The sequence below is a fragment of the Dipodomys ordii genome, unplaced genomic scaffold (assembly GCF_000151885.1).
Source record: "Dipodomys ordii isolate 6190 unplaced genomic scaffold, Dord_2.0 Scaffold14, whole genome shotgun sequence".
NCBI lineage: Eukaryota > Metazoa > Chordata > Mammalia > Rodentia > Heteromyidae > Dipodomys > Dipodomys ordii.
In genome coordinates this window covers 319,541-336,786 of record NW_012267230.1, presented here as the reverse complement: position 1 = coordinate 336,786, position 17,246 = coordinate 319,541, and the positions used below count along the sequence as shown (strand labels likewise).

The 17,246-nt window shown below is 44.6% G+C and overlaps 1 protein-coding gene across 1 annotated transcript in view; it reads left to right on the top strand.

The window, feature by feature from the left end:
* Dnah3 (dynein, axonemal, heavy chain 3) overlaps window positions 1–17,246 on the top strand; it is a 209,322-nt gene that overhangs the window by 190,806 nt on the left and 1,270 nt on the right. The window contains exons 56-60 of the mRNA XM_013011154.1: window positions 3,964–4,118; window positions 5,807–5,974; window positions 9,688–9,830; window positions 14,649–14,853; window positions 16,856–16,993. Coding sequence (XP_012866608.1) covers window positions 3,964–4,118; window positions 5,807–5,974; window positions 9,688–9,830; window positions 14,649–14,853; window positions 16,856–16,993 — 809 coding nt within the window. The remainder of the gene's footprint in view (window positions 1–3,963; window positions 4,119–5,806; window positions 5,975–9,687; window positions 9,831–14,648; window positions 14,854–16,855; window positions 16,994–17,246) is intronic.

The following is a 17,246-nucleotide window of genomic DNA, read 5'->3' as shown; positions in this document are numbered from 1 at the left end:
CTCAAGGCTAGCGCTCTACCACTTGAGTCACAGCGTCACTTCTGGCTTTTTTCTTTTTGCTTATGTGGTGCTGAGGAATCGAACCCAGGGCCTCTGGCATGCAAGGCATGCGCTCTACCACTGAGCCACCTTCCCAGCCCTCTGTGAGAGTCTTATCTCCAATTAACCACCAGAAAACTGGAAGTGGTGCTGTGGCTCAAGTGGTAGAACCCTAGCCTTGAACTGAAGAGCTGAGGGACAGCACCTAGGCCCAAAGTTCCAGACCTACGACTGAAAAAAAAATACGGAGTTGTCCTGTGTAGAGGATAGCTTTCGGGTCCAACAACGTTCCTCATCTGTGCCAGCCATCTTGAATATAATCCCTATTAAACTGTGTCAGAAAGGAATAGGCTATGTAGCCTGAGGTGGTAATCTCCAAATCTCAAGGATGAAAGATTTCAATGGTTCATTTCTTGTCAAATCAACATGTCCAGTAAGAATAAACAGGGGTCTCTTCTCACTATGAGAATGATTCAAGGGCTGGGATATAGCTCAGTGGCAAAGCACTTGCCTAGCAAGTGCAATGTCAAAAGAGAAAAGACCAAAAAAAAAAAAAAGTTAAAAGAAAACATGAATCAATCAGGCACACAGGAAAGACCTCACCAACTTTTATTACTACAATCTTAACTTGGGTGGTCACTGTAAAGGGATAATACTGGAGGCTATTGTACCAGCAATTAATTATGCAAGAATGTGTTACTTGGTCCTTCCCTATTCCAAGAGGTCCAGAAGAGGGTAACCTTTCTGTGGCCTGGAAGATTGGATAAACTAGATATAAGTGACCATTAGCATTCTCTCCCAATACTAACCTAAGAAACAGATCTCATTTACAGCCAAGTTATGAAATCAGATGTCCAAAATCATTCTTTGTCTAGTACCCAGCCCTGTAACAAGGACAACAGAGAACTTAGAAAAAAAATCTAAAATATATCCTGGTCCTTCTAGAAACTTGTGCTTTTGCTACAAAAAGCAAACCTGTATATAGCTATACAGAAATGAATTAGCCAGGTGCTAGCTACTCAGAAAGCTGAGATATGAGGCTCAAGATTCAAAGATAAAAAAGTCCAAGGGACACTTATCTCCAGTTAATTAGCAAAATGCTGGACTGGAAGGTGTGGTTCAAGTAGTTGAGTATCAGTTGTTAGTGAAAAAGCTAACAACTGACTCACAGCTTCTAGGTTCATGCCTGCAATCCCAGCTACTCAGGGGGCTGGGACCTGAAAATTGTGGTTTGAAACCAGCCTAGGCAGAAAAAAGTCCATGAGACTCTTAACTCCAATTAAATACCAAAAAGTTGAAAGTGTCACTTGAGTGACAAAGCTAAAGGACAGCTCAGGCTGAGTTCAAACCCCCAAAAGATAAATAAGAAAACCTTCCTCCATAAGCCTAAATCCTGGAGCTGGTGAAGGTATCTCCTATTGGAAGAAATGAGGAGGAGGAGGGGTGTGACCTGGTACCTTGATTCTAGATGTCCTCTAGCACTACCACATTGACTTGGGTGTGGCAGGAAGGAAGGACCATTCTCTTTAATACTATAGTTTAAATGCTGTCACAAACCTCCTTACATCTAAAACAGTGTTCTTAGCTATGCTAAAGGCTTGGAGACTCTGGAGAGAGATGCAGAGAAGCAGATAAGCTGACTCAGGATGAAGCTGCTCCTGTAGGTGTCATATTTCTCAGGATGAGCTTCCTCTAAGTCTCTTAACTCTCCTTTTACAAACCCCCTAGGACTCCCCTCTTAGATACTGACTGACACCTTCCAAATCAGGACCCAAAGAACCTCAGGCTTCTTGCTCCCCAACATTTTTTTGGCTTCTTTTTCCTGTCTGTAGAACTACCTTTCTGAAAATGGAATAACTTGAGAATGAGTTTACCCTTTAGGGTACTCTAGTGTGTCTATATGTACACACACACACATATGCACACACACACACACACACACACACACACACACACACACACACACACACACACACACACACCTGCCTCCTTACAGAACTAGTATGTTGTTGCCAATTACCAAATAGCAGGTGGCCCACACCTGCTATAGAATCTGGACCAGCTAGAAAATGCATCATGTGTTGGTGAATTACACTGATGTTCCATCCCTAGAATTACTTTAATTCTTTCTTTTTTTTGGGGGGGGGGTCCAGTCGTGGGGCCTGAACTCTGGGCCTGGGCGCTGTCCCTCAGCTCTTCAGCTCAAGGCTAGCGCTCTACCACTTGAGCCACAGCACCACTTCCGGCTTTTTTCTTTTTGCTTATGTGGTGCTGAGGAATCGAACCCAGGGCCTCAGGCATGCAAGGCAAGCACTCTACCACTGAGCCGCCTTCCTAGCCCTTTACTTTAATTCTTTATGTAGAGATCTTAACTTAGAAATCTAGATTGTAAAAGCTGGGCATGGTGGTAACTACCTGCAATCCCAACATTTGGAGGCTGAGGGTGGAAAATCACAAGTTTGAGGACAGTTGAAGCTGTCCTCTGGAGTTGGAGGTGCATGGCTCACTTGGTAGAGTGCTAGCCATTGAGCAAAAGTAGTGGGTACTGTAGCCGGGCGCTGGTGGCTCACGCCTGTAATCCTAGCTACTCAGGAGGCTGAGATCTGAGGATTGCGGTTCAAAGCCAGCCCGGGCAGGAGAGACCGTGAGACTCCTATCTCCAATAAACCACCAGAAAACCGGAAGTGGTGCTGTAGCTCAAGTGGTAGAGCGCTCGCCTTGAGCTGAAGAGCTGAGGGACAGCGCCCAGGCCCAGACTTCAAGCCCCACGACCAACAACAAAAAAAAAAAGTAGTGGGTACTGAGTTCAATTTCTGGTCTTGGACCTAAAAAAAATCTGTCATCATAGTGCATAATATAGGATAATCTCATTTTTAATAAAATGTATGTATTTGTAATATTTGTAGTGAATCAAATGTTCTATAGGACAAAAAACATGCTAAGTTAACCTTGTACACTGGGTACTGCAATGATCTCTGTGTTTTGGCAAATAGAAACTGTTCTTAAGTGGCAGAATTGAAACTCCAAAGGCCACCTTTTTTTTTTTTTTTTTTTTTGGTGCTGGTCCTGGGATTTGAACTGAGGACCTAGCTGTTGTCCTTTAGTTTTTGTGCTCAATGCTAGCACTCTACCACTTGAACCACAGCTCCACTTCCAGCATTTTTGGTAATTTATCAGAGATAAATTACTTTCCTGCCTGCTTGTCTTTGAATGGCAATTCTCAGATCTTAGCCTTATGAGTAGCTAGGATTACAGGCATGAGTCACCAGCGCCCAGCCAAAGCCCACATTTTAAAAATGCTTTTCACATTTTAGATACATATGTGCATGTATACATATATATGTGTGTGCATATATACACACACACTCAGGAAAATGATTAAAAGATGCTGAAATATTAATAGTTATCTTTGGTGAAATTCTTGCTGATTATATTATTTTTCTTTCAGTTTCTTTCTTCTAATGTCTAATATGAAAACTGTATATTATGTATTATTCTTGTAAGCAACCATATTCCACAAAGGCTTTTTTTTTTTTTTTTTGGTCAGTCATGGGGCTTGAACTCTGGGCCTGGGCACTGTCCCTGAGCTCTTCAGCTCAAGGCTAGAGCCACAGTGCCACTTCTGGTTTTCTGGTGGTTAATTGGAGATAAGAACCTCACAGACTTTCCTGTCCGGGCTGGCTTTGAACCTCAGTCCTCAGATCTCAGCCTCCTGAGTAGCTAGGATGACAGGTGTGAGCCACTGGCGACAGAACCAAAGGCCTTCTTATCACACACTGGGTATAGCATCACTCACGCTATGTCCATGGACAATTCTATGTTCTAATAAAGTTTCTTGGCAGGAGAAATCTTGTTTGAGGTTAATGATCAAGTTCACAATGACCTTCCTTATGTTTAACTTCTTCCCTACTTGGCTGTCTGCAGGGGAATGCAATTACGGAGGCAGAGTAACTGATGACAAAGACAGGCGTCTCTTACTGTCCCTTCTGTCCACATTCTACTGTAAGGAAATTGAACAGGACCATTACTACCTTGCTCCTGGAGACATTTACTATGTCCCTCCTCATGGCCCCTACCAGGTAAGGGATGGCCTTCCTCTGTCCCCAGAGGGGCTCAGTAGTTCTCATATGGCTAGGCGCTGCAACGTACCCAAGGAAGGTCCAAGGTTAGCCTTGGGTTTCCTTACTAAGACCCACAAACAGCTTCTAACATTCCAAAGATCCTTCAAGAGAGATGCTGTTATCATTTGGTGAATGCTGGGTATTCGGTACACAATGTTTTTCAAAATACAGGGTATGCTGTGTGCTGGTATCTCACACCTGTAATCCTAGCCATTCAAGAGGCTGAGATCTGAGGATTGTGGTTCAAAGCCAGCCTGCGCAGAAAAGTCTGTGAGACTCTAATCTCCAATGAACCACCAGTGGTGGTAGAGTGGTAGAGTACCAACCTTGAGCAAAAAAGCTAAGCAAGAGCAAGAGACCCTGAGTTCAAGCCCCAATACCAGCACAAGGGATGGGGGTCCATTTGGGGAAACCATAGTGAGGGAAACAAGATAGTAAGGCGGAAGTCTTGGTCATAAGCAGGGTGGTAATTGCTACTTGGGAACAAAGGCTCAAAAGGTGGTAGAAGTCAGGTGCAGGTGGCTCATGCCTGTAATCCTAACTACTCAGAAGGCTGAGATCTGAGGATTGCAGTTCAAAGCCAGTCTGGGGAGGAAAGTCCGTGAGACTAATCTCCAATTAACCACCAGAAAACCAGAAGTGGTGCTGTGGCTCAAGTAGTAGAGCGCTCGCTTTCAGCTGAAGAGTTTGAGGGACAGCGCCCAGGCCCAGAGTTCAAGCCCTATGACTGACAAAAAGAGGAGGTAGAAGGGAAAATCAGGAAAACTTGACTGGGGGAGTCAGGGGATGAGGATGAGACAGGAAAGATGGAAATAAAATAAAGGTACAGGTAAGATGAAAAGAGCTTTTATAAATGCCAGTAATTGGACTTGAACTTAGGTACTATTGTCCCCAAGCTTTTTTGCCCAAGGCTAGGGTTCTAGCTCTTGAGCCACAGCTCCTCTTCTGGGTTTTGAGTCCTTAATTGGAGATAAGATTCTCATGGACTTTCCTTCCCTAGCTGGGTAAATACCATGATCCTGAGATCTCAACCTCTTGAATAGCTAGAATGATGGGTATTAGCTACCAGCACCAAACTAAGAGCTTATTCTCATTGATTCATTTGCTAAAATCTTAGTCCTTTATAACCTCATTTGTCTTCCCATTTATAGATAAGGAAACTGGGGTTTCAGATAACTAGCTTGGGGACTGGGAAGGTGGCTCAGTGATAGTCTTGCATGCTTAAGGCCCTGGGTTCAATTCCTCAGCACCACATAAGCAGAAAAAGCTGGAAGTGGTACTGTGGCTCAAGTGGTAGAAAGCTAGCCTTGAGCTGAGGAGCTGAGGGACAGCGCCCAGTTCCAGAGCTCAGGCCCCGCAACTGACAAAAACAGCAGCAGTAACAACAACAACAAAACAGATTACTAGCTTGGGTTACATAGTAACAGAGCTAGGATCAAAATCCAATTCTGTGTAATTCTAAAGCCAGAACTACAGCATGAGCAGAGAAGCCTGGCAAATAAAAGCTTGAGATTTATTCACCAAGTCTGGGGAGGGCAATGTTATTGATACAGTGGTTCCTATTCAGGGTTAGGCCCTGTGAAATCCCCAGTTGTTGGTGGAACTTGTGATACTGTGTTTGTGTCAGCCAAAGATTTCTTTTCCAGACTTACATTGAATATCTCAGGACCCTCCCCATCACAGCCCACCCAGAAGTATTTGGCCTTCATGAGAATGCAGACATCACTAAGGACAACCAGGAAACCAACCAGCTCTTTCAAGGGGTGCTGTTGACTCTTCCTAGACAGTCAGGAGGGAGTGGCAAGTCCCCACAGGTAAGGCTTGTGGGCAGAAGACATAATTCAGTTTCCTGGACAGTTTTCCATCTAGTGTGTACATAACGAAGAGCACAGAAAAGTCAAGGCCTGGCAGTGGCCAGTTTTGCCTGAGGGAGGGGCTAGGTGCTTTGGCCTTAACTGCTGAGAGTTCGTAAATAAGAATTATAAGGGAGCAAAAGCTGGGTGCCAGTGGCTTACCCTTGTAATCCTAGCTACTCAGGAAGCTGAGATCTGAGGACTGCTTTTTGAAGCCAGCCTAAGCAGGAAAGTCCATGAGATTCTTTTTTTTTTTTTTTTGCTCAGTCGTGGGGCCTGAACTCTAGGCCTGGGTGCTGTCCTTCAGCTCTTCAGCTCAAGGCTAGCGCTCTACCACTTGAGCCATAGCATTAGGAGCCATTCTGCTTATGAATGGAATGGAACCCAGGGCCTCATGCATGCAAGGCAAGCACTCTATCACTGAGCCATCTTCCCAGCTCCAGTCCATGAAACTCATCTCCAATTCACTACCAAAAAGCTAGAAGTGGAGCTGTGACTCAAGTGAGAGAGTGCTAGCCTTGAGCTTAAAAGCTAAGAGATAGCACCCAAGCCCCGAGTTTAAGCCCCAGGGCTGAAACACATACAAAGACAAACAAAAAACCATTTATTTAAACAACAGGGCTGGGAAGGTGGCTCCATCCTAGAGCACTTGCCTTGCGTGCCTGAGGCCCTGGGTTCGATTCCTCAGCACCACATAAGCAGAAAAAAAAAAAGCCAGAAGTGGCGCTGTGAGTCAAGTGGTAGAGCGCTAGCCTTGAGTTGAAGAGCTGAAGGACAACGCCCAGGCCCAGAATTCAGGCCCACTGACAGGACCCAAAAGAATAAACAGCAACAACATAGTCAGGTGCTGGTGGCTCACACCTGTAATCCTAGCTACTCAGGAGGCTGAGATCTGAAGATCAAGATTCAAAGCCAGCCCAGGTAGGAAAGTCTGTGAGACTCTTATCTCCAGTAAACCACCAGAAAACTGGAAGTGGCACTGTGGCTCAAGAGGTAGCAGCCTTGAACTAAAGAGCTGAGGGACAGCACCCAGGCCCAGAGTTCAAGCCCTATGACCAAAAAAAAAAAACAACAAAACAAACAAACAAAAAAACCTGTGTGTCTGGCCAGATGCTGGTGTCATATGCCTGTAATCAGTAGGTTGAGATTTGAGGACTGCTGTTTGAAGCCAGCCTGGGCAGGAAAATCATGACACTCTTACCTCCAATTAACTACCAAAAAGCCAGAAGTGGAGTTGTGGTTCAAGTGGTAGAGCACCAGCCTTGAGCTTATGGCACCCAGGCTTTGAGTTCAAGCCCCAGTACAGACAGACAGACAGACAGACACACACACACACACACACACACACACACACACACACACAAATCCAAAAGACTGTCTCAGAGTTAGAAATGGAGACCAATTTCTTTAAAGTCATGTAAGCATGGAAAGACAGCACGGGAGGGAGAGAAGGAACAGTTATTAAGTTCCTTCCAGATGATATAGCTAGGGCTGGGAAGTTGGCTCAGTGGCAGAGCGCTTGCCTTGCATGCCTGAGGCCCTGGGTTCGATTCCTCAGCACCACATAAGCAAAAAGAAACAAGCCAGAAGTGGCGCTGTGGCTCAAGTGGTAGAGTGCTAGCCTTGAGCTGAAGAGCTGAGGGACAGCGCTCAGGCCCAGAGTTCAGGCCCCATGACGGGACCCAAAAAAACCCCAAAAAACAAACAGATGATGTAGCTAGCCAATGCTTTGTAGGCTTCTTGTGAAAGGGGGGATAAATTAAGAGAAGGAAGGGAGAGGAGACACTATACAAAAAAAAAAATGTAATCATTAACTGATTTATGTAACTAATCCCTCTGTATATCACCTTTATAATAACAATAAAATATCTTTTAAAAAGAAAAGGGGAAAGATGAACAAACATTAAAGAATTGTTAAATTAGCACAGATCTAAAGCTATTTGTCAGGTATGAAGAAAGAAAGATGATTAAAACTTGAAGAGGTTATTTTTCTTATCATTTAATTAAACATTATTTATTTCAGGCCCTGGAAACCCCTAAAATCATTCTTAGTACTTCTTGTGGTCCAGGACACACCTTGTGAAGCAATGACCCAGTCTAACTCAGCACAGTTACTAGGCTACTAGGTAGTTTTCCCTACCCACAGGGAGTTTAACTTAGAGTAGGTTTGTCTACCAGTGAGAGAAGAAGTGAAGAGTTTCAGGTTCTTCACAAAATCAGACCCAGACAGACCCAGAACTATGTTTCCTGTCTAATTCCACCATCTTCTCTCTCCTACTCTGTCCTTCCTTCCCTCCCTTCCCTCCCTTCCTTCCCTCCCTTCCTTCCCTCCCTTCCTTCCCTCCCTTTCCCCCCCCTCCTCTTCCTCCTCCTCCTTTTTTTTTGGTGCCTGTACTGGAACTTGAACTTAGGGCCTGTCAGTGTCCCTTAGCTTTTACCACTCAAGGCCAGTCCTCCACCATTTGAACCATAGTTCCACATCTGGCCTTTTAGTGGTGAAGTGGAATAAGGGTTTCATAAACTTTTTCTTGTCCAGGCTGGCTTTGAATGGTGATGCTCAAATCTCAGCCTCCTGAGCAGCTTGCATTATGGACATGATCTACCAGCACTCACTTTGCATTTCCTTTCTCTAGCATCCCCCTCCCCCCACCACTAAGCTGCCTCGTGGCCAGTCCCTCTCAGCAGGCAATCTTACCTTTTGGGTCTCCTAATTGGGTTCAAAGTGTCATAAGTGGTCATTGGTATGAAAGTAAACCCGCCTGGTTGACGTTGGGGTAGAACTCCCCCAGAAGGGCAAGAAGGAACAAAGCTCCCTTCTAGCCTTCCAGATTCTTAAGGATGGAAGAGCTGTCTGGCTTTCCTATTTCCAGACTGTGATCCTCTGGGCTTGTTCCTTCCCTTCTTGGCTAAACTCAGTACCTTCCAACTTTTCTTGCTGAGTGCTGGGTAATGACCCGTGTACTGCCTTCTCAAGTGTCACTGACATTGGGAACGAGCCCCATCTGCACTGAGAATGCTGTGGGAGTTTCTAAGCCAGACAACACATAAACAGGAATGATACTTTTGGAAAAATAAAAGGGGGGGTGGAGGTATATTTTCTTAAGTGTTCAGAGCTACCCTAAAGCTACCCTGGATGAGTAGGAATAACTTGATCTGAGGGCCTATCCCCAGTTGTGAGGACTGGACTCCCATGGCTTAGTATTTTCATTTTTTGTGTGCAAATGAGTAGAATAATGAGCGCTCTCCACCCCCAAATTGGCTTCTATAAGTTCCCAGGAAGGTCTTACACTTCTTTTTTATTTTTATTTTATTTTGTGTGTATGCCCGTCCTGGGGTTTGAACTTAGGGTATATTGTCCCTGAGCTTTCTTTTTACTCAAGGCTAGCATTCTACTACTTGAACCACAGCTCTTTCTTTTTCTTTTCTTTACTTTTTTGTGAATTTGAGATAAGAGTCTCACTGACTTTCCTGCCTAGGCTGGCTTTGAACCATGATCCTCAGATCCCAGCCTCCTCAGTAGGTAGGATTATAGACAAGAGCCATGGGTTCCAGGCCCATTGAATATATTTAAAAAGACTAGTTGGAGTTGATGGTGCATTGTTTCAAGTTTTCCCAGATAAAACCCTTCTGCAAGTTTCATTTCTCATCCACATCTCTATTGTTTGTACTTCAAGGAAGTGGTTGAGGAGCTGGCCCAGGACATACTCTCGAAGCTTCCCAATGACTTTGACTTGGAAAAGATCATGAAGTTGTATCCTGTGATTTATGAGGAATCTATGAACACTGTCCTCAGACAGGAGCTCATCAGATTCAACAGGTGGGTCAGATGATCTTGCTTGAATCTGAGCATGAGGGGTAAGATTAAGTGGGTAGTGGCTAAGATGGACATTTAAAAAGGGGTTTCTGTGTAGAAGAAGATGTGGTTTGCTCGACTGATAGGGAGAGACACGAAGAGAACCATCCACCACACGTTGCCTAGGATTAAATCACTCCTACGCATTCTCTCCCATCATTCATGTGACGCCCTTAGTCAAGTTAGAATGAATATGAAGTACAAACTAATAGCAAAAGTAGTCATCACAGCAAACCTTCCTTCCTTCCTTCCTTCCTTCCTTCCTTTCTTTGCCCTGCCCTATTTTCTTTCTCCTTTTCTTTCCCAGACCTGGGACTTGAACTCCTGTCTGGATGCTGTCCTTTAGCTTATTTTTATTCAAGGTTAACTCTCTACCACTCGAGCCACAGCTCCAGTTCTGATCAGAGCAACTTTTATTGAGCTGCTAGTGCCAGATATGGTTCCAAGTATTATGCATGGTTTTCATTGAAATGACACATAATCTTTGCAATAGGCACAATTATCAACCTCTCTACCACCATTTTACAGATGAAAAAACTCTAGGCATAATATTAGATATCACATCTAATGACTACCATCCTGTGTTGCTCAGTCTTCCCTAAGGCAACTGAAGTCCTTCCCTGGTGGGCATAGTGACTTTATTAGCCTTAACCACTGACCATTATAACACAAAATTGAGATTCAGAATGATTAGTGGCTTGGACACAGTTATTCAATGAGTACTGAGTTTGAACCCAGGATGTCACAAGTGGTGAGAAAAATTCATTCCAGGGGATGGGAAGGTGGCTCAGTGGTAGAGTGCTTGCCTTGCATGCCTGAGGCCCTGGGTTCCATTCCTCAGCACCACATAAGCAGGAACAAAAAGCCGGAAGTGACGCTATGGCTCAAGTGGTAGAGCGCTAGCCTTGAGCTGAAGAGCTGAGGGACAGCGCTCAGGCCCAGAGATTAGACCCCATGACCGTCAAAAAAGAAAAAGAAAAAGAAAAATTCATTCCATTGCTGCTTCTGTAGAGTTGAGTTGTTCTGGGATGACCATAGTGCCAAGGGTCTCCTGCCCTTCTGGACCTCTTTCATTTCTCTATTACAACATAGAACCCAGTAGGGTCACCTTACATTGACTTCAAAATTCTCAAAACAGCCAGGAACCTATGACTTGTGACTATAATGCTAACTACTCAGGAGGCTGTGATCTGGGGGTTATAGTTCAAAGCCAGCTCAGGCAGGAAAGTCTGTGACACTCTTATTTTCAAGTAATTGCTGAGAGAGAGAGAGAGAGAGAGAGAGAGAGAGAGAGAGAGATGGGTGCTGGTGGCTCACACCTGTAATCCTAGCTACTCAGGGGGCTGAGATACAAGGATTGAGGTTCAAAGCCAGCCCAGGCAGGGAAGTCCATGAGACTCTTATCACCAATTAACCACCAGAAAACTGGACGTGGCGCTGTGGCTCAAGTGGTAGAGCACAGAGCCCAGGCTGAGTTCAGGCCCCCTCCCCCCTCCCCCCCCAAAAAAAAGCTGGAAATGGAGCTGTGGTTCAAGTGCTAGAATGCTAAACTTGAGCAAAAAAGTTCAGCGACAACACCCATACTCTGGGTTCAAACCCTGGCATGCACGCACTTGTTCCTACAAACACACACACACACACACACACACACACACACACACACACACACACACACAGAGCCAAAATTGAAAGCAATCAAAGCCAATTAGACTAAATGAAGAAATTGAGACCCAGAGATGGCTGTGGCTTGATGTGAGTCTTGAGTGACTCAGAGCCAAGTGGCCTAAACTTCATCACCCTGCCTCCAGATCCTGTGGAGGTTGTTTGCTGATGCAGATACTATGCTACTGTCTCTATTTTGCCTTATTGGGTTGTTGCTGAGTTTAGGGACAGCTTTGGAACTGGGAAAATGTCATCTGAGACTTTCTTAGGGTTAGTCTCTTGAGAGTCAAGAGATCACTGGCCATATAGAGACCAAACAAGGTATGGAGTGTGAGCTTGGGAAGAGGCCACCTCTGCTGAGTCAGATGTCTTGGAATGATGTGTTGGCAGTCAGGAGGCCAAATGGCTTCCTCTTCTGCTACTAATCACTCCCCTAAGACCATGGGATATTTGTTGGTGGTTGTAGGGGCCTTTACCAGCCTTTACCACTGGCCATTATAATACAGAAGACCAGGCAATCATAAGCTCCATCTTTAGCAACACTCTATGGTCTTTCTTACATGTTTCTGCCTGTCCATTCAGTGGTACAGGAAGTCCAACATGGCTGATAGTTCAGTGTCCAATTCAAGGAAACCATCATTGTGTTTTCTTGGGCAGGTATTCCTTCCTTGGGTGCTAAAGCCTTGAAACTAGCAAAGTTCCCAATTGTGGGACCAGAATAGAAATGTAAGTAGGGCTAGGTGTTGGTGGCTCATGCCTGTAATCTTAGCCACCTCAGGAGCCTGAGATCTGAGGATCATAGTTCAAAGCCAGCCTGGGCAGGAAAGCCCATGAGACTTTTGTCTTCAGTTACTCACCAAAAAGCCAGAAGTGAAGCTGTGGCTCAGTTGATAAGAGTGAACACAAAACCTCAGGGAGGGGCTGGGAAGGTGGCTCAGTGGTAGAGTGTTTGCCTCGCATGCATGAGGCCCTGGGTTCAATTCTTCAGCACCATATAAATAGAAAAGGCTGGAAGTGGTACTGTGGTTCAAGTAGTAGAGTGCTAGTCTTGAGCTGAAGAGCTCAGTGACCGTACCCAGGCCCAGAGTTCAAGCCCCACAACCGACAAAAAAAAAAATCACTATCATCATGCTGGGTGCTGGTGGTTATGCCTGTAATCCTAGCTATTCAGGAGGCTGAGATCTGAGGATCAAAATTCAAAGCCAGCCCAGGTAGGAAAGTCCATGAGACTATAATCCCCAATAAACCACCAGAAAACCGGAAGTGGCCCTGTGTGGCTCAAGTGGTAGAGTGTTAGCCTCAAGCTGAAGAGCTAAGGGACAGTGCCCAGGCCCAGAGTTCAGGCCCCACAGCCGGCCAAAAACTACAACAACAATAACAACAACAACAACAAAAACCCCTCAGGGACAACACCCAGACCTTGAGTTCCACCCCAGGACCAGCACACACAAAAAAGAAAAGAAGTGTGAGCAGATCTTCAGCTGTAATAGAAATCCTCATGGCAGTTCTTAAGGTGATAGCTTGAGTCCTAAGCAAGCATAGGCACCTAGTGTTTGAACATAAAATTCGCTCAAGTGCAGTGGCCACAAATTCAGGATCCCCTTTCTATATTCACTACTCTTCTGTCTATTGGGGTTGCAAGTCTACAAATTCTTTTTTTTTTTTTTTGTCAGTCATGGGGCTTGAACTCTGGGCCTGGGCGCTGTCCCTCAGCTCTTCAGCTCAAGGTTAGCACCCTATCACTTGAGCCACAGCGCCACTTCTGGCTTTTTTCTGCTTATGTGGTGCTGAGGAATCGAACCCAGGGCTTCATGCATGCGAGGCAAGCGCTCTACCACTGAGCCACCTTCCCAGCCCCAAGTTTACAAATTCTTGAAGACAACAAGTTCTTCTTGGTGACAGTTGTCTTTCTCTAGTGTGTACCTCATAGTTTATATAGAACAACCTTAGTGATATGAATCAAAAGCCCTGAAAACTATAGGTGCTTTTCAATCCAGATGTTCTATTTTAGATCCCTCCACGAGTTACACTGTTACTGAAGGTACTACAATGCCAGGTCCAAGGGTGGAGTGAACAGAGCAAGCTCCTATTCAATCTTCCTGCTCCAAAAATCTATTTAGTATATTGTCCTTGGGTAGAAAATATATCAGATATCAAACTGATGAGAACAGATACTTTACCTGATTTTAGCCCAAAGGGATTTTGTTGAGAGAGAGAAAGAGGCAGAGAGAGAAGAGAGGGGAGAGAGAGAGAGAGAGAGAGAGAGAGAGAGAGAGAGAGAGAGAGAGAGAGAGAGAATAGCTAGGATTATAGGCATGAGCCAGTGACTGGCACAAAGGGAACTTTATACCTCTATTTTATTGAATTGGAAAGAATTTCTTTTCTTTCTTTTTTTCTTTTTTTGGTGGTGGGGCTTAAACTCTGGGCTTGGGCACTGTCCCTGTGCTCTTCAGCTCAAGGTGAGCACTCTACCTCTTGAGCCACAGTGCCACTTCTGGTTTTCTAGTGATTAATTGGAGATAAGAGTCTCATGGACTTTTCTGCCTGGGGTGGCTTTGAGCTGTGATCCTCAGATCTCAGCCTCCTCAGTAGCTAGGATTACAGGTGTGAGCCACAAGCCCCCGGCTTGGAAAGAATTCCTTATATGCTAAAAGAAAATTATGTATATATATATATATATATTATATATAATATAGATTGACCCCAATAAAAACATTGTAGGGTGTAGTGGCTCACACCTATAATCCCTATACTCAGAAGGCAGAATTAGGGAAGACTAAGGTTCAAGGCCATGTATGTTAGTACATGCCTGTGGTCCTAAGTATGTGGAAAGCCATAGGTAGGAGGATCATGGTCAAGATTGGCCCTAGGTATAAATGGGAATCCTATTTAAAAATACAGCAGGAGAGGCTTAGAGTAGTTGAACAAGTGGGTAGCGAGAAGATATCTGGAAAGATACACATTAATCTTTATGTGATAAAGTAATGGGTGACAGAACCTTTTCTCAATGCTTTTATATCCACTGACCTTTGAAAGGGGAGGAATATTAAAGGAGAGCTGCTTGGGTAGAAGGGGGCTACTGGAAAAGATGAACTAAGCCAGCTCCTTTGTTCTTTGCAGGCTGACCAAAGTCGTTCGTAGAAGCCTCATTGATCTTGGCCGGGCCATCAAAGGGCAGGTCCTGATGTCCTCAGAGCTGGAGGAAGTCTTTAATAGCATGCTCCTGGGTAAAGTGCCAGCAATGTGGGCAGCTAAATCCTACCCATCGCTGAAGCCCTTGGGGGGCTACATGGCTGACTTACTGGCCCGTTTGGCCTTCTTCCAGGTATGAGAATGAATGTAAATGGCATGCTTGACTTGATGAAGACATCCTAAAATAATCAATTAGAGGCAAAAGAGGAGGGCAGGCAGCCATGAGACATTCTGTATTTGGCACCTGGAAATGATCTTAGTAGAGGTGAGCACAGGAGTGTTCACAAGATTATAGTCTATGGAGAAACAAGTAAGAACTAGAATAAATGTTACATACAAGTGGCTCATGGGACAGATCTGGCTTATGGATCTGCTTAGTTTGGCTGCTTGTTAATTTCACACTTTGAAGCTAGCATGGAACATTGGATTTTTATACATAAGGAATGACGATATAGGGGTGGGTAACTGTGGTAACGTGCTTGCTGAACACGTGATATGAAGCTCTGAATTAAATCTCCATCATGGCAAAAAAAAATCCAGACATCATCTTGTTAAAACTAGAAGGCTTGGAACAATATTTATATACTTATTTATATACTCCCAATAAGAGTGTATAAAAACTGTTTCTAGAAAATGAATGGCTGTTACACAACAATATATTGCCCTGCTTCACTGCCTACCACTCATTGGGTCCAATACTAGCTTACACCTGTGCTTTTCTTAAAGTAGAAATATTTCTTTGTGCCTTCATTTCAAAAGTGGGAACATGAGCAAGGAGCTGGTGACTCACATCTGAAATCCTACCTACTCTGAAGGCTGAGATCTGGGGATTGCAGTTTTAAGCCAGCCTGGGCAGAGAAGTCCATGAAACTCTTATCTCCAATTAATCACCAAAAAAGGTGGAATGAAGCTGTGACTTAAGTGGTAGAGCACTAGTCTTGAGTAAAAACGCCAAGCAAGAGTGCAAGGCCCTGAGTTTAAGCCCCAGTATCGGTACAAATAAAACTGGTATGTGACCTGAGAATGTGGCTTAGCAGTAGTAGAGCACTTGCCTAGCATGGGTTTGATTCCACAGTACCACATAAACAGAAAAAGCTGGAAGTGGCATTGTGGCTCAAGTGGTAGAATGCTAGCCTTGAGCAAAAGAAGCTCAGGGACAGTGCCCAGACCCTGAATTCAAACAAAACAAAGCTGGTACAAAAAAAATGTAAAGGGGCTGGGTGCTGGTGGCTCATGCTTGTAATCCTAGCTACTCAGGAGGCTGAGATCTGGGGATTGTGGTTCAAAGCCAGCCTGGGCAGGAAAGTCCGTGAGACTCTTATCTCCAATAAATCACTAGAGAACCAGAAGTTGTGCTGTGGCTCAAGTGGTAGAGTGCTCGCCTTGAACTGAAGAGCACAGGGACAGCACCCAAGCCAGAGTTCAAGCCCCACAACTGACCAAAAAAAAAAAATGTAAAGGGCCAGGTGCAGTGGCTCATGCCTGTAATCCTAGCTACTTAGGAGGCTAGCCCAGGCAGGAAATTCTGGGAGACTCTTATCTCCAATAAACCACTCAGAAAACTAGAAGTGGCACTGTGGCTCAAGTGGTAAAGTGCTAGCCTTAGCTGAAGAGCTGAGGGATGGCGCCCAGGCCCAGAGTTCAAGCCCCATGACTAACCACCCCCCCCAAAAAAAATAATGGTAAGCTCAAGAGTTACATTAAATCACTTGCAAGTTAAACCACTTGCTTCAAGCAAGATAAGAAAAACAGTGTGTATGAATCCTGGGTGTGATAGTATATGCTTATTATCTCAGCTATTTGGAAGGCAGAGGCAGGAGGATCGAAAGTCCAAGACCAGCCAGTGCAAAGTTACCTCAAAAACAAAAAAGGGAGTGAAGGTGTGGTTCAAGTGGTAGAGTACCAGCCTTAAGGAAAGAAGTCAAGCAAGACAGCTCCTGAGTTCAAACTTAAGCACTAACACAAACATAGAACAAAACGATAATAAAAGGGCTTGAGTATGATTCAAGTGATAGGACACTGACAATCCCAGTATTGCAGAAAAACAGTTGCTTTGTGGGACTCATTCAGATGACCTGCCATAGGACTAACTTGGTTGCTATTGATTTTGAATTTTGATTTCTGTGACTCTGCAGGAATGGATTGACAAGGGGCCCCCTGTGGTCTTTTGGATCTCTGGGTTCTACTTCACACAGTCATTTTTGACAGGCGTCTCTCAGAATTACTCCCGGAAATACACCATCCCCATTGACCACGTTGGATTTGAGTTTGAGGTAGGGGTGTTTGGGGATCGAACAGCCTAAAGGAACCATCCACAATGGCCTTTTTCCTTGTTAGTCCAAACATTTGGATGTATTAAGGTACAAATGCTTCTGAGATGCTATAAAAGAAACAGCCTGACTTATGATAGTTCCAAAAGCTACTGTCTATGTAGTCAGAGCATTTCCAAGGTATATAAAAGGTAATCTTTCTAGAGGAAAATTCTGCCACTCCCATATGAAGAAAAAGGAAAGCATCCTTCCATGT